The 26585-nt window shown below is 38.8% G+C and overlaps 2 protein-coding genes across 2 annotated transcripts; both read right to left on the bottom strand.

The window, feature by feature from the left end:
* Positions 1-1247: 1247 nt before the first annotated feature.
* LOC109104606 (dehydrogenase/reductase SDR family member 7B-like) lies at positions 1248-5150 on the bottom strand. Its single transcript, XM_019117880.2, has 7 exons — positions 5052-5150; positions 3780-3937; positions 3553-3665; positions 3152-3362; positions 1937-2029; positions 1661-1813; positions 1248-1543 (listed from the first exon to the last, which is right to left on the bottom strand). Exons 1-7 carry the CDS (start codon positions 5066-5068, stop codon positions 1338-1340), a joined length of 951 nt encoding a protein of 316 aa, XP_018973425.1. The 5' UTR covers positions 5069-5150; the 3' UTR covers positions 1248-1337.
* Positions 5151-5652: 502 nt separating this feature from the next.
* LOC109062713 (protein cramped-like) lies at positions 5653-25839 on the bottom strand. The gene is made up of 20 exons (XM_042720533.1): positions 24261-25839; positions 23512-23888; positions 21937-22139; positions 21391-21544; positions 20118-20201; positions 19959-20007; positions 19718-19803; positions 19266-19389; positions 14766-14847; positions 13745-14578; positions 13366-13534; positions 12235-12394; positions 9930-9999; positions 9718-9799; positions 9211-9321; positions 8945-9114; positions 8663-8849; positions 8416-8568; positions 7014-7150; positions 5653-6776 (listed from the first exon to the last, which is right to left on the bottom strand). The coding sequence occupies exons 1-20, from the start codon at positions 24308-24310 to the stop codon at positions 6654-6656; spliced, it is 3405 nt and encodes a 1134-aa protein (XP_042576467.1). The 5' UTR covers positions 24311-25839; the 3' UTR covers positions 5653-6653.
* Positions 25840-26585: the final 746 nt, after the last annotated feature.

Below are 26585 nucleotides of genomic sequence, written 5' to 3'. Positions count from 1 at the left end.
TTTGGACGAACATTATGACCCATTGGTATGTTTCTTGAAGGAAAATCCCCCTCTATATGTCAGTTATTGTAATGTTTAGAAATTGCTTTTCCTCTAAAGCACAACCATTTCATAATCCACATTCATTTTAAGCGTTCTTATTGAGAGCCGCATATGTGTGGCACATCTCTACCAAAAAGTAAAAAAAAAAAAAAACGAGTCATAAGCATCTGTCATAACCAGATTATAATGAGGTCCTTGCAGTGATGCTGCACATGTGTTCTTACTGTTTTTTTTTGTCATGGAAATGTTTCAAGTAATATATAATTGGGGCAGAATGCAAGTGAGGACTTTATTAAAACATAAATCATTAAATGTTCAGATTATTTCAACTTTCTGTTGTAATAAGGGCCACCTGAACATTATGATCATAATCAGTTATAACCGAAAGGGAACTACAGAGACATGTGATTTGATTTATAACTGTACGCGGAAGGTAAAATGAAAATGTGCCAAGTCTGATAGGGTGCTTGGACTGGAGAAGTCAGTTAATAATAAATTAGGTTTAATAAGTAATCAATAAAGCCTTCTGTGAGTTTCATGAAGGCAAATGTAAGACTTTTTAAGACCAATTGAAAAAAAAAACTAAGAATGAATTGTTATAGCAGCACTTCAAAGTTTGAATATGAAATGTAAAAGCTCCATTACCAATTAATTTTACACAAACAAAAATTAAGATAGATGCAAAAATGATGTAATATTTTCAGAGAAAATTTATCAAAATGAAGTGAATTCATGTTTTAAAAAAGCAGAAATGTCTATGTAATTGAATCAACTTAATTCAAAGCGAAAACCAGCTTTCATACCCCACTGACATTTTTTATAAAGATAACTCAATTTTGTTAATTGTATAAAAAATCAAGACTTCATGTCTTCATTTTGCATCTCGAGTAAATATACCTTGAATTAAGGATGTTTAGATGTATGTATTGACAAATAAAACCGTAATATAGACATTTTTATTGAAAAACAAAACAATAATGCTGACGAAGCTATTCATTTTTTCCAGTGCATGTAACAATTTTTAACTTTATGAATTTAAGACCTTTCAAGGCCTTCATTTGTGGAAGGCCAAATTAAAACTGTTTAAGACCAGCAGAAATTTGATTTAAACCGATGTAATCTGGTTCTTGTCTGATGAATGTGTGTTCTGCTTATCTAAGGACTGGTGTGTTTTTCAAAGATCAGGGACGAATCGAGCAACTGAATCCATTTTTAAATATTTATTAAATACATTCCATGAGTATTTACCTTTAGACATAAAAATTAGACTGAAGATGCACAGATACTGTTTTCTCTCATTCCTCCTTGACTCTGTGTTCTTTTATGGCGCGTGAAGCCATCAGTCTGAAGTAGAGAGAGGGCCACAGTGTGCGCAGATAGATGGCTGCAGTAGGCAGCAGTCCAGCCAATACAACATCTTTCTGTTTGTGACAGACAGCTTTCAGAACAGCACGTGCCACGTCCACCGGATCCGACCCCCTCGCTGTGGTTTTGTCCATTACTCAGACACACACAAAATCAAATGTATCAATAATATTAAAATTGGTATATTTATGATACTAGTTTTCCAAAACATCTTTTAGAACTCCGATTGTTGACAAGAACAACATGCCCTCACCTCCATATTTCGAGCCGTCCCCCGTGACTGCATTGATGGACAGGTTGGTTCTGATGTAGCCGGGGCTGATGACTGACACCTGCAGGCCCAACCGCTCGACCTCTGCCCTCAAACAGTCAAAGTAGGCCTGCGTCGCATGCTTAGATGCAGAATCTGACAGAAGAAAAAAAAACACGTTTCAGATATGCAAGCAGGGTACTGGATCACATGTAATACTGTTATTATTCATGCAGAAAAATCCCCTTGAAATACCTTCTTTTGTGAATGTATACTCACATGCAGATCTGTACGGTATGGAGATCTTTCCCTGCACGCTGCTGATGACAACAATATGTCCACTGCGTCTATCCACCATCGAAAGCAGAATGGCTGGATGGAATCATTTTTTTTTTTAAATTAGAGTCATTCAAATTATAATAAAAATCTACATAATGTCATATAGTCAAACCAAAAATTATTCAGACACCAGATATAATTTTTGATATTTGTTTTACTAGTTGGTGCAGGACACTATTCATTTATGTAAGTGAGGAAAGCAAAATAAAGTAAACTGTGACATATTACACCAAAAATAAACTATGATTGATAAAAAAAAAAATTGTTTTTCTTTGTAAATGTGACCTTTTTACACCACAGACTGAACAAAATAAAGCATTGCTTTGTAATTGGTTGATCTAAATTGGTACAGTATTATCTAATTGCGTACTTAAATTTAACAGCTGACAGCTATTCAACTGAATTCATTACATACCCTAGTAATTAGTTATCTGACATTATTGAGATGAATCTGTTCTGACGCAGTTCTTGTCATATTTTATTACCATTTTCTAAACTATAGTGAATAAACTGTGATAATGTGAGAAATATTGAAGGTGTCTGAATATATTTTGTTTTGACTGTATATAATGTGATACATGCCAAATTACAACTCATTATAATATAATATAATAATATAATTTTTCACATTTAATATTATTTTTACATTAATATACATACACTGGTTCAAAAGTTGGTGACTGGTAACTTATTTATTAGTAATATTCAGCAATGACACATGAAATTGCTCAAAAGTGTCAGTAGTGTTACAAAAGATTTTATTTTCAAATGCTGCTTTTAAACTCTCTATCATTTGTAGTCTCCTGAAAAAAAAAAAAAAGTATCATGGTTTCCACAAAAATATTAAGCAGAACAAGTGTTTTCAGCACTGATAATACTAAGAAACTATTATTAAGCAGCAAATCGAGCATATTAGAATGATTTCTGAAGGATCACGTGACACTGGAAAGTAAACTGGAGTAATTGCATCACATTCACAGGACTAAATTATAATTTAAAATCTATGCAAATAGAAAAGGGTTATTTGAAATTGTAATATTATGTCACAGTATTACTGTTTTAACTTAATCAAATAGATGCAGCCTTGGTGAGTTACTGTATAAACAGATATTTAATGGTTCCGCTGAGCTCTTTCTGTGACTCTTCTCCACTAACCTTGTGTAAGAGCAACAGGACCGAAGTAGTTAGTCTCCATGACGTCTCGCTGCACTGATACATGGGTGTCCAGGATGTTGCCACGGTAACTAATGCCTGCATTGTTGATGAGGACATCGACATGACCGTGGCACTTCAAAATCTCCTCGGCGGCGCTGGAAACCACAGATGTGTTGGAGAGGTCAAAGGTGACAGTGCAGGGAGTGTAAGTCTGAAAAAGAAAGTCGTAAATAAACCTAATGCAGAGACCGGACATATGTATGCTTGCATATATGTGCCTAGTGTACATAACTCCATGTCTGTCTCATAAATGAAGGCTTAAAAGATTAAATTAGACTTAAGAGATAACTTAACTTTGACTGCACAGTCTGAACAGACGAGATTTGGTAGCATGTTTTCACCTGTATCACACTGTTTTTGTTTCCCAGCTCCTCCACGACCTCCTGCAGTCTCTTCTGGTCCCGTCCGCAGAGGATCAGTCGGGCCCCCGCCGCATGGAAGACCCGCGCGCACTCTGAGGCACAAAACACAGATTGAGAATATTAAAACAATGAGGTAACATCTAGAGTCAAATGCCATTGATAAGACATTATGATCAGCGTAATAAGTGAGTTTATGTTCTTGTAACCTTTGCCCAGGCCTGAACTGGCTCCAGTGATCACCACCACTTTATCCTGTACACTCTGCTTGTGTCTCAATCTCTGGATCACTTTCAGCAAAATCAGCAGCCCCACAGTCCCAGCTGCCAGTGGCCCAACGCCTAAACCTAACACACGCTCCATGTGTCTGTACACACATGCAGAGATATGCATATATGAATTCACATACATTAAAACTCAGCCTAGCATCTTTATCTAAATGTAACATGGCAGCATTCTGTGAAAACACCACTGAACTCACGCTATGACCTCACATGCCAAGACAGCATAAAATATTTGTATTTTAAAAATTATAAAAAAAAAAAAAAGGTGAAAACCTAAAAAAGGTGACCAGTTAAGCACATAAAATACTTTTAACTTATTCATTTAAAGAAATTGAGTCAAATAGAAAACACACACACACCAAAAATCAATAACCTTTTAAATTGAAATAAATATATGTAATTGAAATAACCCTAAGATGAAAATGAAAAATAAGATGAAAAATTACAAAATTGAAATATTTTAAAATATTTCCAAATATTAAAAAAAAATGACAAACATAAATTACTAGTATGTTCTTAACTAAAAGGAACGCTAAAATACCAAAAAAAAAAAAAATTTGATAAAAATATTAATAAATACTATATTATGCAAATACTGAAAGAAAAAAAATACACGTAAATACACGCAGAAAACGTATCCGTGCAGCGCGGCTGATACAGAAGAGCGTATGCTGCCTGTGTTCAGCTCATATTCTCCAAAATAGCACTACGGTGATGCAGAGAGACAGAGGGGACGAATTGTTAAAGTAGTTATTTTTTTTTTTCTTCGTGTACAGAAAGTATTCTCGTCACTTCATAACGTTACGGTTGAATCAGTGATGGCAGATGGACTATTCTGATGATGCTTTTTATACTCTCCTGGACCTTGAGACTGTTATTTATTTGGCAGTCTGTGGGACAGTCACAAGCCTCCCGGTTTTCATCCAAAATATCTTAAATTGTGTTCCGAATATAAACAAAGCTTCTACGGGTTTGGAACGACATGGGGGTAAGTGATTAATGACAAAATTTTCATTTTGGGGTGGAGTATCCCTTTAAGTCACGTATAAACGTTCCAGTGCACAATGCGACCGAGCTTATTTTCACAAAACAGTCTTAACAGCATTAATAATCAGTATCTTTAAGGCCGTTGTATCTGCATGTACTGTTTTGTAAACATATGAAACAAACTGGCAGGAATAACAACACATCACCTACCGTGAACTAACACCCATATGATTGGATGGAGAATCCGGAACTCAACCACATCACGTGATTTCGGCTGTCCAATAAAACCCATATAAAACCCCGAAGCGGCGAAGCTATCACGCCCTCTACAGAATCCAGCAAGCAAACACATCACAACAACAGACATGATAAAGACAAATAACATACAGACACCGGTGTTCTTTTAGGTTATTATAACTAATATAATATAAATATATAGTTTATTTCAGTACAGAAACTAAATGAAAATGAGAAATGTCTATTTGAAATAAGATAATAAACATATCTCGCTACCTGAAATAAAACAAACATTTTAAAATTAAAATAAAAAATAAAATATAAAACAACTTAAACTTATTTAAAATATTTGCAAAGGCAACATTTCTTATGGACTGAAATAACAAATTCAACTAACTAAAAAATAAAAACTACATTGAAATTTTAAAAATGTCAAAAAAAATACTAAAACGTCAAAATTAAAAACATCAATAAAAGTAAAAAAAAAAATAAAAAAAAATCAAGTTAAAAATATTCATAAAAACTCTAAAAGTATCTCAATGACACTTAAATAACACTGACAGACACAAAAGGGTTTGTTGTAGCTCTATTTATACACATTGGGATTAAAACCCCCTTTTAACAACACAGAACTCTTTAAGACAGCGGAGAGGAGCTCCTAAACACCAGCATCCGGCATGTTAAACAAAAACCACTGTCTCAGTTAGTTATCAATAAATAAATCCAAATGACAATAATTTACAATGTTACAAAAGCAGTAAATACTGGGGTCTGTTATTGTCTATTTACATCTGTGCAAACACTCACATAAATGTACACACACATACACACACACACACACAGAAAGTCTCACATAAGAAAACTGTTTTAGAATCTACAAATTATTGGCTTCATATTAATTCGTCAGGAAACGAAAATCCTAGTGTTGTGGGGAAAAATAGCGTAATAGGTTTAATCTCACTTTTGATGCAACTACACTGCATTTGTGTTATCGGTCATTTTGTTTAGTGTGTGTTAGATATTTAGTCCTCGTAATAATCTCACAAAAAGAAGCCCTTGTCCCTTTCAGTAGTGTGGCTTTCACCAACTTACAACATTCAGATGAAAATAAACCAATCCGAATCTGAGGTCTCATAAACGGAGGGTGTGCGCAGACGCACTCCTATGGCTTCAGAGGGTTTCGCACAAATGCGTTGTGTACAATAGAAAGAGATCACAAAAACAATCTGCAGCTCCACGTATAGATGCATGCACATGCACGCACACAAAAGTGAGACAAAGACAACAGAGACAGATATACAGATGAGAAGACGGTATTTGTTCAGATATGGCAGGTCTTGTTTTCTCTGTACATGAGGTTGCGCTGTAAACTGGAGTTTTTTTTTTTTAAGTTGTTGTTTAAGTATCCTGGGTGTGGCTCATAAGACAACAGCCACAGAATAATCAACACAAACATACACGAACGCTCTCACACGCACACATTAGAGCCCAAAGGCTGTTGTGGACCCTGCCAGTCTATTGCACTTCCTACATTCTTCTGTCCAATGCGAACAGTGACGAGCTCTGCCCCCTGCATCAGTCCTCTGGAGGAGGTGGGAGGGTCGGTTCTGTGACAGAGAGCTCCTGTGCGAGGTCATTGAAGCGGGCGATGTAGTCCACACTGCTCTCGCTCATCATACAGGCCAGCTGGGTATCCACCTGCAGCGAGAAAACAGCCAAATGACAACAACAAGAAATGTGTAACACTTTCAAAGATGAGGATAGATGCCTGATTTAATTTGCATACACCAATTGAAACACGCTCACTTCCTGTTTATCTTCAATGCAAGCCAGAATGAGAAAAAACAAACAGAGGAGCGCCTGGTGATAATGTGCCATATCAAATGACATTAGTCCACCAGACAGAAGCTGGGGACTTTGTGTGTTTCCTCTCACCTCGGCTACATCCGGCAGGCCGCGGGACTGAAAACAATCGTGGGAGTTGCTGTCCAGTAAACTGGGTCCAAGTAAGGCTGTGTTACTCGAAGGGGGCAGGGCTGTCCTTCTTGTCTTATCAGGAGATGCCAGACTTGCTGCAAATCAGGAAAACAAAAATGCATTTGTCAATAGTGCTGAGACTGATGGAGGTTTGCAGTATGAACACAAACAGGCAACTGTGGACATTTTGACTTCCGTCTGAAGCCAGCCTCTTTGACCTCTGTATCAATTCTGAATAGATACCTATACAAATAAAATTATAAAATTACACTAGGGTTGTCATAGGTAAACTTAATTCAATGTGAATAAATAAACAATTCATCTAACCATTTTTTTAAAGTTAACAAATCAATTAAGTTCTTCCTAATGGAAGTATTCCAGTGGAAGACAGTGGAACGAATAAATCAATGAATGAATGTCTGTCTGTCTGTCTGTCTGTCTGTCTGTCTATCTATCTATCTGTCTGATATTTTTGATTTCTATTCTATTACTTGTTTCTCTAAACTCTAGCACTCTCTATTCTATTTCTATTTTATCTACTTGTTTTCTTTTTATTACTTTAAAAAAAACTTGCCCCTCTAACACTTGCACTCTCTATTCTATTTCTATTCTATTACTTGTTTTCTTTTTATTAAAAAAATGGACCCTCTACCACTAGCATTTTTTTATTCTTTTCCTTTTCTATCTACTTAATTTTATTTACAAAAAAAAAAATCCTTTCAACCTTTACTGCGTTAGACTAAGTGAGACTTGTCATAGCACTTACATTAAATTACTAAATTTAAAGTCACCAAAACCAACAAATTTCAAAGTGTATAAGTAGCATTGGATAAAAGCATCTGCTAAATGACTAAATGTAAAGTCTTCAAAACTAATATATTTTAAAATGTAATTTAATCCTGTGATAGCAAAGCTGAATTTTCAGCATCATTACTCAACAACATTCTAATTTGCTCATTTGCCACTCAAGAAATATTTCTTTTTAATATAAATGTCAAAAACATTATATTTTTGTAGAAAACCGAATACATTTTTTAAGGATTCTTTGAATATAAAGTTCAAAAGCACAGCATTTATTTGAAACAGAAATCTTTTGTATTATTATAAATGTCTTATCTGTCACTTTTGATCAATTTATTGTATCCTTGCTGAATAAAAGTATTAATTTCCTTTCAAAACAACTTACTGACAGAATTATGGAATGCTAGTGTATATATAAATGTAAAGACAGCTCAATCAATTAGTTTCAAACTCATCATTTTAACACTACCATTTTGTTTCCTGCTACGTTACTGATATACATAATTTCTATAATAAACATCCATTGCTATCAGGGAACTGAGATGTGTTTGATACTTACAGAGCAGGCAGCCGAGACTTGAATCAGTAGAGTCACTGGGGTACCACTGAGGGTCGTGTGTGGGGGACGGCATCCAGCTGTCACATGAAGAGGGAAGGAGCTTAGATCTATCACTCCCATTGAGTTTAGGAGGTGAGAGCAACGATCCATCACCTGAGAAATAGAGTCAAAAGTGAGCGAGTAGATACAACTAAAAAAAAATTATCGCACTGAGATACTCTAATACTCAGGTTCAATCCCACCATACCATAGTGTGAGTTGATGGCGAGTTCAATAATAGAGTCGCTGATTTGAGTTTGTGGCTCTCCAGAAGGTAGAGACTCCTCCGGGGGGCCCGGTAGAGAGATATCTAATAAGGAAGCAACACTGGGAGGAGCCAAGAGGGAGTCCCCGCCCCCTGGGGATGGTGGAGAGACACTGTTCTGTAGGGATTCCTGCAGATAAAGAGAGTAAAATGAGAACAGACCAAGATATGATTAATTGTTCACCCAAGAGTGAAAGCGGATCTACGAAGGGAATTAGTTCTTACCTCAGAAGGCTCCTGATCAAGTAGATCTGGCTCTAGCTCAGGTGCAGCAGATGCCGAGTCCATGGGCTCCTCAGACTCCACAATGGCCTTATCTATACCGGGGTCCTCCACTTCCCGACAGGGGCTGCCAGGGATAATACCTGCAGATTTTGCAGCCATGTCAATAGCACCTGAAACATATTCAAGAGACGTTCAAGAGCATGTAGGTTTCAAATGTTCAGTGGATAAATCCATCTTTCATCATTTAGCTTTGATTTGATTCTTACTGGACAGCTGAGTAGCGGGTGCAGAACTGGCCGAAGCGGATGAAGCTTTTGAGGAAAGTTGGCGGTTCGATGGGGCGAGACGAGCTTGTATTGGACGAAACGAACCAGTTCCTGACAAAGAGATACACAAAATATTTCAAAAGAAGTGACTTCATTGAAATCAGACAGATACAGTATTAGAAATTAAACAGTTTCACTGCTTGACCTCAAGTCTCTTATTTGAGGGATTTTTGTAAACTACTTTTAATAAACTAGTGCCAAAATATGAAAGTATGTGAATAGTACATCTTGTTTTTATATTATATATACATATACTATACACACAAATTGACTTTTCATGAAATGTTTTGCATTAAAAGAATGTTTGTAACTTTCACTATAATAACATTTCTTTTGGAGTGATTTTGTGTTGTATGATGACATTAATGCATTTAAGTGTGGCATAAGTGTCCGAATACTTGGGCCACTGCATGTGTAAAGTGTAACACATTTGTGTGTGTTTAGTACCTGTAGCAGATGAATTGGAGAGAATAGAGAAGGAGCAAACATGAGGTGAAGTGTCTCCAGTTGTTCGTGGCAGCAGTGTTCTCTGAGAAAAAAGAAAAATCAAACATACATTTTTATCCTTTGACAGCTCTAAGAACAAAAACAACAAAAGAACAGATCAATGTGAAAAGAAGCAACAAGGTAAAGGTTATTTATCTTCTGTTCACACTCACCTGAACCACGAGAGGTTTCCTTAGTGGACGCCCCCTCCCTATTTTCCGTTGCTTTGAAAATATATCAAAAAAAAAAAAAAAAAGCATGATTAGAGGAAAAATTTGCTGATGAAGAAATGTGTATATTTGTCCCTCAGAAGGAAAAAAAAATCTAAATCCCTGCTGACGTCATGTGAGATTGCTGTACCATATATATGTATGGTTCGAATGTCTGGGGTCACTACATGTTTTTTTTTTAAAGGAATTAATAGTTTTATTCAGCAAAAGGGCCTTGAATTGATAAATAAAAACAACTAAACATAAGAAATATTTCTTGATCACCCAATTAGAATGATTTCCAAAGACTGGAGTAATGGCTGCTGAAATTGTTTATTCATATATATATACTTTTATATATATGTATGTATATATATATATATATATATATATATGTGTATGTATATGTCTATACATATAAACATAGAGAACAGTTAGATTAAATTGTAACAAATTAAAATTCAACAATATCTCTATAAAAAAAAAAAAAAAAAAAAAAAAAAACAACAACAACAAAAAAAAATATCTAATCAACCCCCTAACGTTTGAATGGTAGGGTATACAGGTCCTTCTCAAAAAAAATTAGCATATTGTGAAAAAGTTCATTATTTTCCATAATGTAATGATAAAAAATTAAACTTTCATATATTTTAGATTCATTGCACACCAACTGAAATATTTCAGGTCTTTTATTGTTTTAATACTGATGATTTTGGCATACAGCTCATGAAAACCCAAAATTCCTATCTCAAAAAATTAGCATATCATGAAAAGGTTCTCTAAACGAGCTATTAACCTAATCATCTGAATCAACTAATTAACTCTAAACACCTGCAAAAGATTCCTGAGGCTTTTAAAAACTCCCAGCCTGGTTCATTACTCAAAACCGCAATCATGGGTAAGACTGCCGACCTGACTGCTGTCCAGAAGGCCATCATTGACACCCTCAAGCGAGAGGGTAAGACACAGAAAGAAATTTCTCAAACGAATAGGCTGTTCCCAGAGTGCTGTATCAAGGCACCTCAGTGGGAAGTCTGTGGGAAGGAAAAAGTGTGGCAAAAAACGCTGCATAGACGAGAAGAGGTGACCGGACCCTGAGGAAGATTGTGGAGAAGGACCGATTCCAGACCTTGGGGGACCTGCGGAAGCAGTGGACTGAGTCTGGAGTAAAAACATCCAGAGCCACCGTGCACAGGCGTGTGCTTTTGAACCAGAAACAGCGACAGAACCGCCTGACCTGGGCCACAGAGAAGGCAGCACTGGACTGTTGCTCAGTGGTCCAAAGTACTTTTTTCTTCGGATGAAAGCAAATTTTGCATGTCATTCGGAAATCAAGGTGCCAGAGTCTGGAGGAAAGACTGGGGAGAAGGGAAATGCCAAAATGCCTGAAGTCCACGTGTCAAGTACCCACAGTCAGTGATGGTCTGGGGTGCCATGTCAGCTGCTGGTGTTGGTTCCACTGTGTTTTATCAAGGGCAGGGTCAATGCAGCTAGCTATCAGGAGATTTTGGAGCACTTCATGCTTCCATCTGCTGAAAAGCTTTATGGAGATGAAGATTTCGTTTTTTCTGAGCACCACCTGGCACCTGCTCACAGTGCCAAAAACCACTGGTAAATGGTTTACTGACCATGGTATTACTGTGCTCAATTGGCCTGCCAACTCTCCTGACCTGAACCCCATAGAGAATCTGTGGGATATTGTGAAGAGAAAGTTGAGAGACGCAAGACCCAACACTCTGGATGAGCTTAAGGCCGCTATCGAAGCATCCTGGGCCTCCATAACACCTCAGCAGTGCCACAGGCTGATTGCCTCCATGCCACGCCGCATTGAAGCAGTCATTTCTGCAAAAGGATTCCCGACCAAGTATTGAGTGCATAACTGAACATAATTATTTGAAGGTTGACTTTTTTTTGTATTAAAAACACTTTTCTTTTTATTGGTCGGCCATGAAATATGCTAATTTTTTGAGATAGGAATTTTGGGTTTTCATGAGCTGTATGCCAAAATCATCAGTATTAAAACAATAAAAGACCTGAAATATTTCAGTTGGTGTGCAATGAAATCTAAAATATATATGAAAGTTTTAATAATCTTAACCCCTAACGTTTGAACGGTAGTGTATATGATTTGGCCAACTTACAATCCCAAATAAAAACAATATGATTTGGCCAACTGACAATTTGAAATAAATGTGACTATTATATTTAAAGATGAAAAAGCATGTCCCTCATGTTCTATTCCCTTTTAGAAACACTGGCACAACTCACACTGATGGAGTCCAGCTGCTGGCGAAAGGCTAGCTCCGCCTCTTTATTAGGAGAGAACATCCGCAGCTGGCGGGAGCTGTTAGGAGGCAGGGTCGTCGGGACAGCAAACCCTTCGCTGTCACCTCCAGAGGCCAGCAGAGAACGCGGCAGGTTTCTCCCACCTGTAGAGAACACATCTATTTGAGTTCCAGTTGGCCAAACTTATACAGAGTAGCAACACTGCAATTTTGTCACAATATTGAGTCAATATGATGTTTTTGGTTCAGGAAGAGGTGAAACTTCAGGCTTTTCCAGCTGTTTTCGGTTTCAATAAACCTCACTCAGTTCTGGGACGATGTTCATTACACTGGCTTTAAAGGTGAAGAGTTTCAATATTTAAATACTTTCTTTTATCCCAGTATAATGTGCAACTATAAATACACCATTTGTATACTGAGTTCCCTTAAACGTTGGTCTGTGAGCAATGCTAATATAGTAGACAGATGGTACCAATTGATCGAGCAATGTCATGAGTTTGGAGCATAACTAGTTGCAGTTTCAGACGTCACGCACACGGACCATTGGCTGAAAGTCTGATGCATTTGGGACACAAAAGTGGAAACACTTCAGGAGTTTCTAAGTCGTCATCAGATTGGTTGAATTGTACAGGATTTCCGGGAGACGTGTGTGTCATGTTCTTTAACGTTCCACCTAAAAACAAAGATGCCGTGGCGCCAAACCCCCTCACGACAGAAGAAAGCCGTCGTGTTTACAACTGTGATGACGAGCGCTTATTAGAATCGACTAAACACTGGTTTCTCAAAAGTATGTGAAATATTTTAAGTTTGCGGCATAGAATCTTAAAAAATGCGTCAGATATTTTTACACACCGGTCTGTTATTGTGGCTACATTTCCACGCCCCAAAACGTGACGCTGAACGAAACGAACTGTGATTGGTTGTTTGCCATGTCGGTCAAATGGCCTCATGGGCGGGCCTTGGCCAATGAAAGCTGCGTGAGACTAGGGAATAACTACCTGCCATCAAGAAGGTAAATGAGGGGATATTTGAGAAACTGTCATTATTTCTGCAATTTCAATTAGTGGAGCAGAGACTTCAACCTTTAAATAAGACACAATTCTGTCTAAGTGTACCTGTGATGACTGCATTATTCAGAAGTATTTTTGAGCGTGCTGCATGCTGCTGTCGACCCCAGCTAGGACTGCGGGTCGTCCCGGCTGGAGCCCTGCCTGGAGGAGTCACAGATGATTCCTCTTGACCTGATTTCAAAGGTGAAGTTAACAAAAAAAAAAAAAAAAAAATCTAATAAAAAAAAAAAGTAATTAAATTAAAAAAAAAAAAATTTAATTTAATTTAATTTAATTTAATTTAATTTAAATAAGAAATAAATAAACAGTAACACAGATGAACACATTTCTGACAAAAGCTTGTTTTTTGCATTTTTATAGTTGCCTTGACGTATTGTAGAAGTCAAGTGTAAGGTCAGAGAGAGGGGGGGAAAAACAGACTCACTGGTTTGGGGTTGACCTCTGATGACACAAGTCTCAGGAGACACCGAAGCACACTTTGAGTGGTGGGCAGAGCTGAGGGTTGGGGTTTAGGCTGCCATTCATACTCCAGCTGTAGTTTCCCAGGCTTGCCCAGCATGAGGTAGACTTCTGCCAGTGTCACATTCTCAGAGCCCTGTGAGCTCCAACCTTCATTTTGGATTTGTTGAGGAGATCGTCCAGTCCCGCTCACTTCCTCGCCGCGCCCTTGAGGTTCTGATTGTGGCGGTGCTTTTTCTGATGCAACCCCTCCTGGTGTTCCAGGCTCCTCAGTCTGGCCCTCGATTGGGGCGGGGTCTCCCTGAGTCACAGTCTCTTTGTGCCGCCCACTATCATCAGTCTGAGTCTGACTCACTGTCTCTTGCTCCAGAGTCCCCACCGCGTTTCCCTCCGGTCCAATGGGGAGTGATGGAGTGAGGGTTGGACTGACTGGAGAGGTAGTGCTCAGGTTTGGGTTTACACTGGTCTCCATCCCTGGAGCTGAAGTGCTGCTATCAGGACCGTCAACAGGATGTCCATCGCTTTTTTTCGGGTCTCCTCCCACCGGACCAGATTTGCCTGATTTTCCTCTTGCAGGCTGAATTCCTAAAATGTGAGCTGCGGGCAAGTCCCTAATACCTGTCCGGCCACGCCCACTCTCCTGCCAGTGTACCGTGCAGGAAGCTTTTGAGTGCACAACACGAGCCACACCTGGCAAAGTAGTAACTGTGCTGTTCTCTGCAGGAAACAGGAACAGGTCCTCTGACTCGCTAGACTGGGCCAGGCCGTCCAGAGCTTCTCGCTCTGCCAGGCTCTTACGCTACACGTAACAAGTTAAGGGGAATTACTGTTAGAAAACACATAGGTTTGGGTACTGATCTTTGACATGTCTCCCAAACAAAACAACCAAATCTATCACAAAAGTATCTCATAAAACAGATGAGGAAGGAAAAAGGAAGGAAATTAAACTCCTGACTGTGCATGCTGAGATCTGAATGCAAGGATACGATTCGTTGATCCTGGACAGCCCACTTTTGCTTCAAGAATTCAATGAGAGTGGAGACCTTCCGGTGCAACTCGACAACCATCCTACAATAACAGAACAGCGATGAGCATTGCCAAATTTGTTGTAACTTTAATGTTGCAATGAAATGACATCTTTTTTTCTGTATGGTGACGTACACTGTAAAGCCTAACAAATGTCCTAACTAACACTTTTTTGTTGACTTCACTTGATATACAACAATTGCTTGATTTTAATTGTAAAAATCTAGTAATCTGTAGTATTTGCATACTAAGCCTTTGTTATTTAGAAAACCCTAGTTAGATAGATTGATTGTTATGAGCACCAATATGTCAAGCTAGTTTAAACAGTTCCCAGCATGCTTTGCTGCAGACTCCAGGAGTAAATGTTTAAAATTAATTTTATGTGTTTTTGTGTAAGATTAATATGGGGGAGATTTGTTAGTGTTTAATGTTCTGTTACGTTTGGTTTTAAAAGTGTTTCTGTTATGCATTTTTGGAGAGGATAGCATTGTGTCATTGTGTAAAAATCTGTCATTTCACCAGCAGATCGAGTCATATTTTGATTAAAAATTGTGAGGTTATATCTATATCCGACCATGCAGCAGTTTTTGCCGAATGCTCCTTTGGGAACCAAAATACTACATCTAATAGTTGGAGATTTCACCCATTCATTTTGGCTGATCATAATTTGATATCATATTTTACAGAGGAGTTTAACTCTTTCATGTCCATTAACTCTGCCTCAACCGAAGATCCATCTTTACTACGGGAAACAGCCAAAGCTTTTCCCAGAGGCCTTATTATAGCATACACACTAAGTAAAAGGCACAGACAAGCCAAACAAAAAGAGATCTTAGAATCGAAGCTTAGGGATGCTGAGAGATTATATATTAAAAAACCAACCCCTGCTAAGATGAAGGAAATTTCAGCACTTAGATCTGCTTTAGATTCTCTTTTCACAAAACAAGCAGAAGTGAAAATTCGTTTTGCTAAACAGAAAATATACGAGCATGGGGATAAAGTGGGGAAATATTTAGCATTCTTAAAGAAAAAATCTGACTCTCAGTCTATCCTGTCCATTGTGGATAGTATAATAAAATTTTTAGAAATAAAGCTTGTCTATTAATAATACTTTTAATAATGGTTTGAGAATTGATATAAGTCAGAATTAGAAGGGGATATAACACAATCCACACAGCTTTTCTTCTCCACCCTCAACCTGCCCAGTTTATCAGAGGATCAGACCTCTTCCCTTAATGCTCCTATATCTAAAAAGGAAGTGTTTGCAATCTGGGAAAGCACCTGGCCCAGATGGGCTTAGTACTGAATTCTACAAAGAATTTAGAGATTTATTAGTTGACCCCTTACTAAATATGCTCAGTGACTCTTATGTAAAAAGCCATTTGCAATAATCCATTAGAGAGGCGAATATATCCTAAATTTTGAAAAAAGGTAAGCAAGCGGAGGACTGTTCGTCATACCGACCTATTTCACTGCTTAATGTAGATCTGAAGATTCTTTCTAAAATATTAGCAACACGGTTAGAATGCCTTCTCCCCGCTCTAATAAAGGATGACCAAACAGGCTTTACTGTAGGACGCAACTCTGTCAGTAACATGCGGCGCCTGTTGAATGTGATACAGTTTGCTAGGCAGCAGTCAGTGGATGGTCTTGTGATCTCTCTTTTTCGAATTTGGGCACATAATCACATCGAATGGCCCTACTTGTTTCATACGTTACATAAATTAGGTCTTGGTGAGCACTTTATTAAGTGGGTCAAGTTATTGTATAATGAACCTCTTAGTTCCATGCGGACTAATGGATGCCCCTCCTCTACATTCAAAGTTGGGAGGAGGGACGAGACAAGGCTGCCCTCTCTCACCTCTTTTATTTGCTTTGATAATTGAAACATTGGCAGAAGCTATAAGAACAAAATAATAAAATTTGTGGGTTAACAATAGCAAACAATCAACATAAGATTGCCCTATATGCCGATGATATTTTGATATTCACGGTGAATCCTGATACCTCTACCCCAGCTCTTTTAGACACAACTGACAAATTCAGCACTTTTTCAGGATATAAAATTAATTATGATAAGTCAATGGCAATGCTTATAGGTGGCTTAAAATAAATACCCCAAACATTTCCAATCCTTCCCATTTAGATGGGCCCCTGAGGGTTTAATATATTTGGGCATTAATGTTACCCCCCTAAAACTTTCTTCCACTTTTTGAATGTATTCGGTTGGACTTAGAAAGGTGGAATGTTCTTCCTGTTTCTTGGTTGGGATGGATCTCCCTCCTGAAGATGAATATTCTTCCAAGATTACTTTACCCCATTCAAATGATTCCAATAAATTTTACACATAAACTATTAAGAAATTGAATGGTTGGTTTAGTTCCTTTATATGGGCTAAAAAAAAGACCACGTATAAAACTTTCAACTTTAATGCTCCCATCTTCAGTGGGAGGTCTTGATCTTCCAGATATACGGAGATATCAGCTAAGTGTTCACTTGCGTTATATTTCTGACTGGGTACATAGAGGGTCCAGAACAGTGTGGTTTGATATTGAAAGTTCACTCAGTAAACTTGCTTTAGTAAATTAGATTTTTCTTAAAAAGTTTAAGTCCTTGAAAGCTGCTTGTAGTAACCCCATCACAATTAGTGCTGTCAAGGCATGGCAAGTTATCAGCCGTTTGGAGGGTCGACCCCAACTTACCTCAACTTGGTCTCAATACTTTACATGATCTATTCGAGGGGGACACTTTAATGCCAAACAAATTTTCGAATTTGGGCACATAAAGGTCTCAATACTTTACATGATCTATTCGAGGGGGACACTTTAATGTCATTTGACCAATTAACCACCAAGTACAGCATTCCACGACAGGATTTTTTTTGGGTTATTTACAGTTGGGAGACTTTGTGAAAAAGGACACTAATTTGCTCACAAACCAGGACATTTCGGCGATGGAGAGACAGCTTTTTTCACAAATGAACAGTTCTACAAGTTCTTTTTACAAGGTTCTCAAGAACTGTGGATCTTTAAATATGGACTTATTGAGGAGGACATGGGAAAGGACATTTAATATACAAATCACAGACGATCAATGGGAGGAAGCATGGTAGAATGCAGGGACCTTAAGCATATGTAACAGAGTAAAAGCAATGCAGTTGAAAATTTTGCACAGAGCTCACATTTCTCCTTCGCTTTTAAAAAAAGACTACTCGCCAATGTGGCCGAAATGTTAAACAGCGGAAGGAGATCTTATTCACTGTTTCTGGTCTTGTAAGGAGATTCAGAAGTTTTGGGTTATGGTTGAACAAGAACTTAATGCTAACTTATCTATTAATATTGGCTATGGTCCAAAACACATGTTGCTTGGAATATACAATGACATGGCTTTAGACAAAAATAAAAAGACAAGCAAGTTCCTAACATTCGGTGCAAGAAAATGTATTCTTTTGAACTGGTTAGTTGATAAAGCCTCTTCTAGGTCACTATGGCACAGGGTTATATTGGAATATGTTTCATTAGATTATCTAACCTGTGCGTCTTATAATAAAGATGTCCTATTTTATAGAGGGAGGGACCCATTTCTGATATATATGGGCTTAGATATAGCCTCTATTCTTACATAATTGAATTAGACTTAAAGTGTTAACTTTGGCAGGCATTTTTGATTTAGTCTTAGTCTTTATCTTGAGCTTGGTAATCTTAGTCACATTTTAGTCATTTGAGTCTTTCATAGTTTTAGTCGACGAAAAGTCATTGCATTTCTGTCAGCTTTTAGTCATTACTTTTAGTCAATAGTTTTAGCCAAACTGTAGTTACCAAAATTTATTTTGGAAGCTATTTTTATATGTAGTCTTCAAACTAAAACAATCATTAATTCTTCTCTTTTTAGACCAAATCAATTAAGCTTATGAGAAAAACACATCTTGTGGAACTCAGAGGGGGAGTACTCATTTATGCTGTGCACCGTACAATAAAATAAATATGCTAAAATACACAGTTTAAATAAAATAATCAGCAAACACTGTGGAACCAAATAAATAAGAAATTAATGTTTAAAAAAAACGTCCAGTCAATAGGCTTTTCAAAATCTAAAATATTGCCAAACAGGTGCCTTTGTATTTCCTTTCTAAACAATCTTCTGCCATCGTCTTGTCTTTCTCATCTCACTCTTGTCAGTCAGCTCGACTCTCTTTCCTCACATGATACATAAAATCTTACTCCTGCTCTGTGGTGCACTGTCACACAGTTCGACACGCTGCATAAAGCATTTAGTTTTTAAAAGTGTCTGTCCTCTAACTGAACTAGGCTAAATGATTTTTGTTACTATAAAAAAAATCTAAATGACGTTGGGGGGGCGGTGCCACGGTAGGCAAATGACATAACCGCTGTGGCTTAACTCTGGTATAACCGAAAACACCGTCTATCGCAGCAAGCCTTGTGTGCATTAGTGAAGCTCACCTGAGCCGAGGATTATGGGCTAGACTCTGAACCCGAGCCCAGGAGTGGTTGCTCCGGGGTTGAAGTTCGACAGCCACCTTCAAGGGTAAACGCACAGGCTTCTGATCCTCCTCATCACTCACACCTGAAACAGAGAACAAAAGGAAAAAATAATACTATGAAGCCTACACCACCATCTCCATGATTCTGATGGTGGCCTAAATCTGCATCACCGCCCATTTCCCAATCAGCCCCACAGCCTGAAACCATGGAAACCATGACAAACCACTCCTCCTACACCCTGGAGAGCAGCCATGGCACACTCATCCACCGCCCTGGTCCACCTAAATACCCAGAGTGCTCCATTTTGTCAGCGTTCTCTTCTCACCCCTATTCAGTCTGTTAAACTTGCTAACAAAATCAATCTTTTAAGAGTCTATAAAGAAATCTCTCTGTTTCTCTCTCACACACACCATCTGGGTCGCAGAGTTTCTTCAGCGCACGGCACATGGGAGCTTTGATCCTCAGATTTCTGCCTTTGGAACGCACTGTTGTGGCCCTGAAACAATGTACAAACAAAATTATAGCTGTACCTCAATGTGATCATAACCTAGGGAGATATACAGTAGATACTATTAGACAGGACATAAATAATAAGTACTGTGAATTATTAACATTTCTCTTTCTCTCTCAAACAAACATACACACACTTACCCCTGTTGGATAAGCTCATTTAGTTTGGCCACATTTTTGTCATCCATCACTAGAAGAAACAGGAATACACCAAAAAATGTTACATTCAAAATGCCCCCATGTGCAAACACTTAAAATGTCCCCCCTTGATCAACAAAACCCACTGCCTGATACACTTACAGCCTCCAACCTTCTTCCTGAGTTCAGCATAACAGATGAGGCCATAGAGCTCCTGGGAGGACTTTTTCAGCACACGTGAATACACTGAAAGACAGACAAAAGGAAGCAACAGAAAAAGGAGGAATAAGAGCATTGAGCTTTCATCATGTATTATGTAACTGATTTTAGTGGAAACCATAATGCATTATTTCAGGATTCTTGGATGAGTAGACAATTCAAAAGAACAGCATTTATTTGAAACAGAAATCTTTTGTATCCTTATAAATGTTTTTACTGTCACTTTTGATCAATTTAATGCATCCTTGCTGAAGGTAAGTATAAAACTCCAAACTTTTGAATGGTAGTGCACCTTGAATCAACCAATAAAATACAAGAAATTGTGGACTGTCAAAGTGGAGGTTAATGCTGTTTATAATACATTTATGTATGCTACTACATCAGAATAAGGATATGGTACATAATCATTAACATGCAAGCAAATGTGCATGGTGTGGGCACACTCATGATAATGCGTGACTTAAAAACCAGGTAGCATGGTAGCTGAGAAAATTCAACTCCGAAGATGAAGGTGACAGACTGAATTTAAATTGGATGACACTGACAGGTAGATCTGTGCTGTGGTAAGTTGAATGATGAACAAACAAATTATGTGTGACCTGATGGGAAACAGAAGCCAATGTGAGCCATGCGTTATGAAAATTGGTGGAAAAAAAATTGCAGGTACACCATCCTAGAATTCATGCAAAGAAAAAGGCTCAGTTGCAATGTTAGTCAATAAATAATATGAAAAAAAATAGCTCAGAAATTTTTCAGTTAAAAAAAAAAAGATTATTTAAATTAGCACTTGTTTACACCTGGTATTTGTTACCCATCTGTACATTACCTTCAACATTCGAAGGTAAAGTTTAATAATAGTAAAGGTTAATAATAAAACAACGCATTCACATTAGTGTCTGTTAGCTTGAATGAAAATTGTTAAATTGCAAAATGTAATTTTAGGATTCTTTCAATAGAACAGCATTCATTTGAAACAGAAATCTTTTGTAACATTATAAATGTATTTTCTGTCACTTTTAAGTCTTTCAATTTATTGACGGCTAACTTTTGAACAGTAGTGTATATATTTAGGAACTAATCTTGACAACTAACAGTCTGGTGAGCAGCAGGACAGAGGATGGGTTTCAGCAAGACAATATCATTCTAGCAAACAAAGGACTCCACTGTAGACAGTAAATGTCATACAAAGTATAAACTGTGCGTCTGTAAGTCTCACCGTTGTTGAAATCAATGTGTTTAGAGATCTTGTGCCAGGTCCTGTAGTAGAAATGCCGCACCTGCTCCTTGTTCTTCACCATACTTGCTGGTTTACCCTTCTTCTTATATTTAAGAGCAATATTGTTCTGAATAGCTTCAAAATCCTTCCCATGCTATGAGAGGACAGGAGAGAGAAAGACAGAGGAAACGTTACTTGTAGCTGTTTCAATGTAATGATTCAATGAAGATTCAATGTAATACAAAAACCCTTCAGGTGAATGACAAATTAGAACTTACTAAGAAATAAATCAATAAAAGACATCGCAGACCTCGATTATACCTTTAGAGATTACATGCAAGTAAATTAAACCTATCAAATATCAGTCTGTCCCTGGAAAGTCAGGGAGGGATGGAAACGTTGATAATGTAATTCTGGAGATGTTGTTTTCCCATAATAGTTACTAATTCTCAAAGCACCTCTAAAAAACCTGCAATTTACTGAAAGACCAAAGAGCCTGCCGAGAACTTTCAGTGAGTTTTACTATCATTAAATCTGACAAATCACCTCATAAAGTCCTTCAAAGAAACTGTTTTTGTCCTCGGTGCTCCAAGACTCCCACTGTCTGCGCACTCGTTTCTGACTCCCCCCTTCCTCCTTCTCTGCAGGACCCTGGCCCTTTGGGGCCGATCTGGATGTCCCACCTGCCCCAGAGCTTCCGGCTGAACCTGCAGCGGCTGTCACACACACAGAGGGACCTGCTTCTGCACCTGAGGAACAGAGAGGAAAGGGAAGAGGGTTAGTATGTCAGTTCTGAACACATGCTGAGAAAAGCATTGCAAGTGTTTTATTTATACATACACATACACAAACATATATACACATACAAAAATATATAGAAACAATAATATCATAATGTGCATCTATAAAAGCATCAGCTATGCAATATTGTGCTTAAATATACTTAGGGATTGCTTTTACAAGTCTATCTATATACACAGATTTTTTCCAGACATATTCCTAATGCAAAAATACACTGTATTTCAGATTACTGAGCACTGTTGACCATTAATTTAATTGACACTATGGTATAACACTTTAATTACACCAAACAAAAAACAAGATTAAACATTAAAGGAAACACACAGACACACACACAAAACAACTGTCACTCATATGCAAAAGATAAAGAGTGCTGGAATAAACAAGCTTAATTTGAATGGCGGTGCAATTTATTTATAATCCTTTGGGCTGCTAAATTTATTTTTGGTTGAACATTAGAGATTTACAAAACTATGCAAACACCACTCTTTTAAAAAGCAAATATTCACATAAAAAAAATAGCATTTAATTTTGAAAATAATTCTATTGTCAGGCTGAGACAATAGAAAAATATTACATTTCTGTTATCAATTAGGAAGGCCTACAGATTATTAGCTTATTTAAGAAAAAATAAAATGATGCACACTGTTAACGTGTGTCTGTCAAGAAGAGTGTCAGGAAGTATGTGGAGTCCCTCGGAGGGCATCCAGACCTGCTGCTCAGTGCACTGATCCAAAAACAACACGTGGGGAACCGGAGAAGCCAGTGACTCTCCCCACATACTTACACAAGAGAGCATGAAATGAAAGCACCCCAGGATACATTACAGCATGCAAGCCTATTGTCTAAATTTAAAATAAACACTGATACCCTTTTATAACCCCTGTGTACACTTAGCTCGCAAACGGACTGCTGATCTGTGATCACGATTCAATATGAGTGACCATCTCCTGATCAGAGGCATCAGAATGAAACTCCTGACAGTGATTTGTCACCTGCTGCTGGGTGCCAGCTAAACTAGTGACATGAAAGTCAAGTAAATAATCACCGGGCCTGCTGATTTAAAATAGTGCACTGCATCTTATTAAGTCATTTAATGTGGTTACAAGCAACCCAAGAATCCCAGTGCTGAGATTTGAAAGGCTTCAGTGTGAGCAGTTTGTAAAGACACTTTCACTCTAGAAAGAATGAGAGCTTCTCCGCGCTGTCAACCCAAAAGCAGCCCAGATTGCCTCAAAACACGTTCAAAAGTGAGATAAAGTGCAGAAAAGGGATGCACTGACAGGTGGACAGCGGACGCACGTCGAGATGTCCACTCACCTTTCGCTTTCGCAGCTCCGTGACCGTTCAGCGCCGCGGACGAGGCATCTTTCCGTATCCGCTTGCTCGGTGGTCGCACGCTGGAGCGGAGGAAATGATGCTGGTCCTGGTTGCTCGGGGCGGCCAGGACCGGGGAAAGCGCTGTCGGGTTCACCTGGGCTCCGGCTGGGCTTGGTGTCAGGCTGGAAGGAGTCGGAGTCGGAGCCGAACCGGGGCTGGCCGCGCTTGATGGATTAAGTGTTTCCTCTCCGACTCTCTTTGTACTCGTCTCCTCGCTTGCCTGATCTGCGCTCTCTCCATCCTCGCCTCCGTCGGGCTTTCGGTCCGGTTTGCTCGGCCCCTCGACCCCCGAGCCGCCCCCTTGTCCCACTGTCATCCTGCGCAAACACAAACGAAGCATAATCGCAAACATTTTCCGCGACACAAAACAGCGATCAACTTGGAAAGACGACATTCTGCTCAACTCAAACATGGCCGCCGCTGTTTGTTTCAAATCCCCTCTCACCGTCCCGACAAAACACAGCCCTTCGACTATTCAACGAACCGAAAACACACACCGCGCTTTCACCCCAGCCTCCTTTTTTTTGTGTGGTTTCGCGTGGCTCTGGTCGCGAGCGAGCCCTTTATTTGCCTTGAAATTCAAGTGCGAGCGCCTTCACTTCAGCGCCCTGCGGAGACGACAGACGACGAGGCGAATCTCTCGCGCATTCGACCTCTATCTAAAGTGCTCGTTTCTCACGCACTCTTACCCATTCTCGAGCTCTTCGGAAGCAGACGGCGTCTTCTTTCTCTTCACCATGAGTTCGGAGATTTTCGGGGGCAGAACTTGAGGAATTTGAACATATTCAGAGCGCAAACGAGGTCAGGCAAAGTCGTCCTCTCCTGGCTGCTGCTGCTACTGGGGTTCAACTCCGCGCAGCGCAACTGGGAGCTTCTCGTAGCCACAGCAACTCCGACTCACAAACTCTCCAGTTTTATCACAACAACAACAACAAGCACACCTGTCATTTAGCGCACGTTTGCGACAAAACAACGCACGCTGACGCTAAGTTTGGCTCCAGATCTGCTTTTGAGGCATTTCGCTCAACGCAGCCGCTACGCTCTCTCTGGACTTTCCTCAGCGCTTTCTACGTCACCGTAACTATCAGAGCAGAAGCTGTTATTATTGTTATTATTCAAAATTTAAAATTCGCTCAGCGACATCCACGGTCCCAATTCATCCCAAGATAAACGTGCGCTGATTTCATCATCTGAGCAGACTTCATAGATCACGTACACGAGAGGAGGGGGGTGTGGTATGGTGCTTTGCATACACAGAAACAATTTTTTAACATTAAACATTAGTAACCCGCACATATAAGCGTGACTCCTCCTCGAGTCATGCTCATCTTTGCTGCTTATTAAAATAAAAAGTCTGCAATAGTCAGCTGACACCATGTTTCGCTTGATTAGGGTGTGTCTTCAGTTCACGAGAGCTAGAAATGTTTCTAACATATTACTTGACTCCTGAAAGTTTTCACTTGATAAATCTAGTTGTAAACAGCAGTAATGCATGTTTAGGATGCTAGAGGTCCGTTGCTTTCTATTATATCTGAAACATTATTGCAGCCTAGAAAGAGGCTCTATATTGTGTGTGAAGCACCATTTAGCTTGATTTATCTCACGAACAACGTGGCTATACTGTCTTTATGAAATAAGACACAGCTAGGCCGAGCTCAGCTGCTCAACCACTGCTCCCAACAGCTGCAGCTGTCAATACCCCAGTGTGCAGTCACAGCATTCAGATCAAACTGTTTTTATTTCATCCTCTTGAGCATTCAGTGAAATGTGCTGAAGAGCACAGACGCCTTTACACGTAACAAGCTAAACAGCAGCTGTACATGAAGCATTATCGACTAAATAACCTCAGTCGACCGAGCACCATCAGTGATGGATGAGAATAAACAGCTCAAGATACAGTGACAGCTTGATTTAGGATCACATGCGCAGTTGTGGAGACTGTTTGACAGTAAATGCAGGTCATTCCGCAATCCTAACTCTAAACTTGGGGTTAGTTTTGATAAGTTGTCAGCTGTTACAGACTCTTTGTCAATGGGTGACTGCTTGATTAGAGATGCTTGACTCAGCCCACAAAAAAGCTTGAAACGTGTTTTGGGGGCATAATATATTGCATCACGGAGGGACTGTTAGTCTGATTACACCATGAGCGACTGCAACAACTGAAAGCTCACCAGCAGCACAGACGTTGAGAAAGTCGCTTCGCTAACTTGCTAGCTAAACCGTTACCGTCCCGTTTCTGCTGAAGTCATATAATCAGCTCAGATGTATGATAAATACTTACGTTTTGGCAATAAATACATTTACAAGCTCTGTACCTGCTTAGGGGGTTTATTTTTGGCCTTGAGAAACTCCACGGCGTCCAGAAAAACCAGAGCAGAGGGCTAGCAGGAGACCCACTGAGAACCGCATCCCTTCCTGTTTTCCTCGGCTGTCGGACACGCCTACCACGACACAAAAACAAATGCTCTGATTGGCCAATAGCACTTACGTCACCGCGTGCGTAAGATGATTGACGGGCGAGTAATTCAGTCAGTAAGCGAAACACAGAAGGGGCGTTTTTACAAAGCAGCCAATAAACTCTTACGTTCGCCGAGCGTAATTTCATCAAACTGGCAAATGTTTTAAAATAACGGTCCCTCCCTACATGAACAAAGACCGACCCAAGACGCGAAGGCAACATGAGCGAGCTGTATTGTTCCTGAAAATAAATGTAACTTAAAACTTTACGTATTCACAGTCACGTATGCCATGTATTATATAGAATGTGTATTATTATTGTATGTTTAAATACAATAAATATTTTATAACGTGTATACATGTTAAAATATTTTTTTGAAACAAGAGTATACAAAGCACAAGATTGTACGTCATGGTAAATTTCCCAGAAATTATACAGAAAAAATATCGTATTGTCTTGATTTGTCTTTTGATAATTAATACATACCTACGAATACATATATAACTATAATTAAAAACCACGTGCATTTTTATTGCAATTTATCATAACAAAACAT

The sequence above is a fragment of the Cyprinus carpio genome, chromosome B3, assembly GCF_018340385.1.
Source record: "Cyprinus carpio isolate SPL01 chromosome B3, ASM1834038v1, whole genome shotgun sequence".
In the NCBI taxonomy this organism is placed as follows: Eukaryota; Metazoa; Chordata; class Actinopteri; order Cypriniformes; family Cyprinidae; genus Cyprinus; species Cyprinus carpio.
Note: the sequence above shows the minus strand (reverse complement) of the source record. Positions and strands in the feature narration are given on the sequence as shown.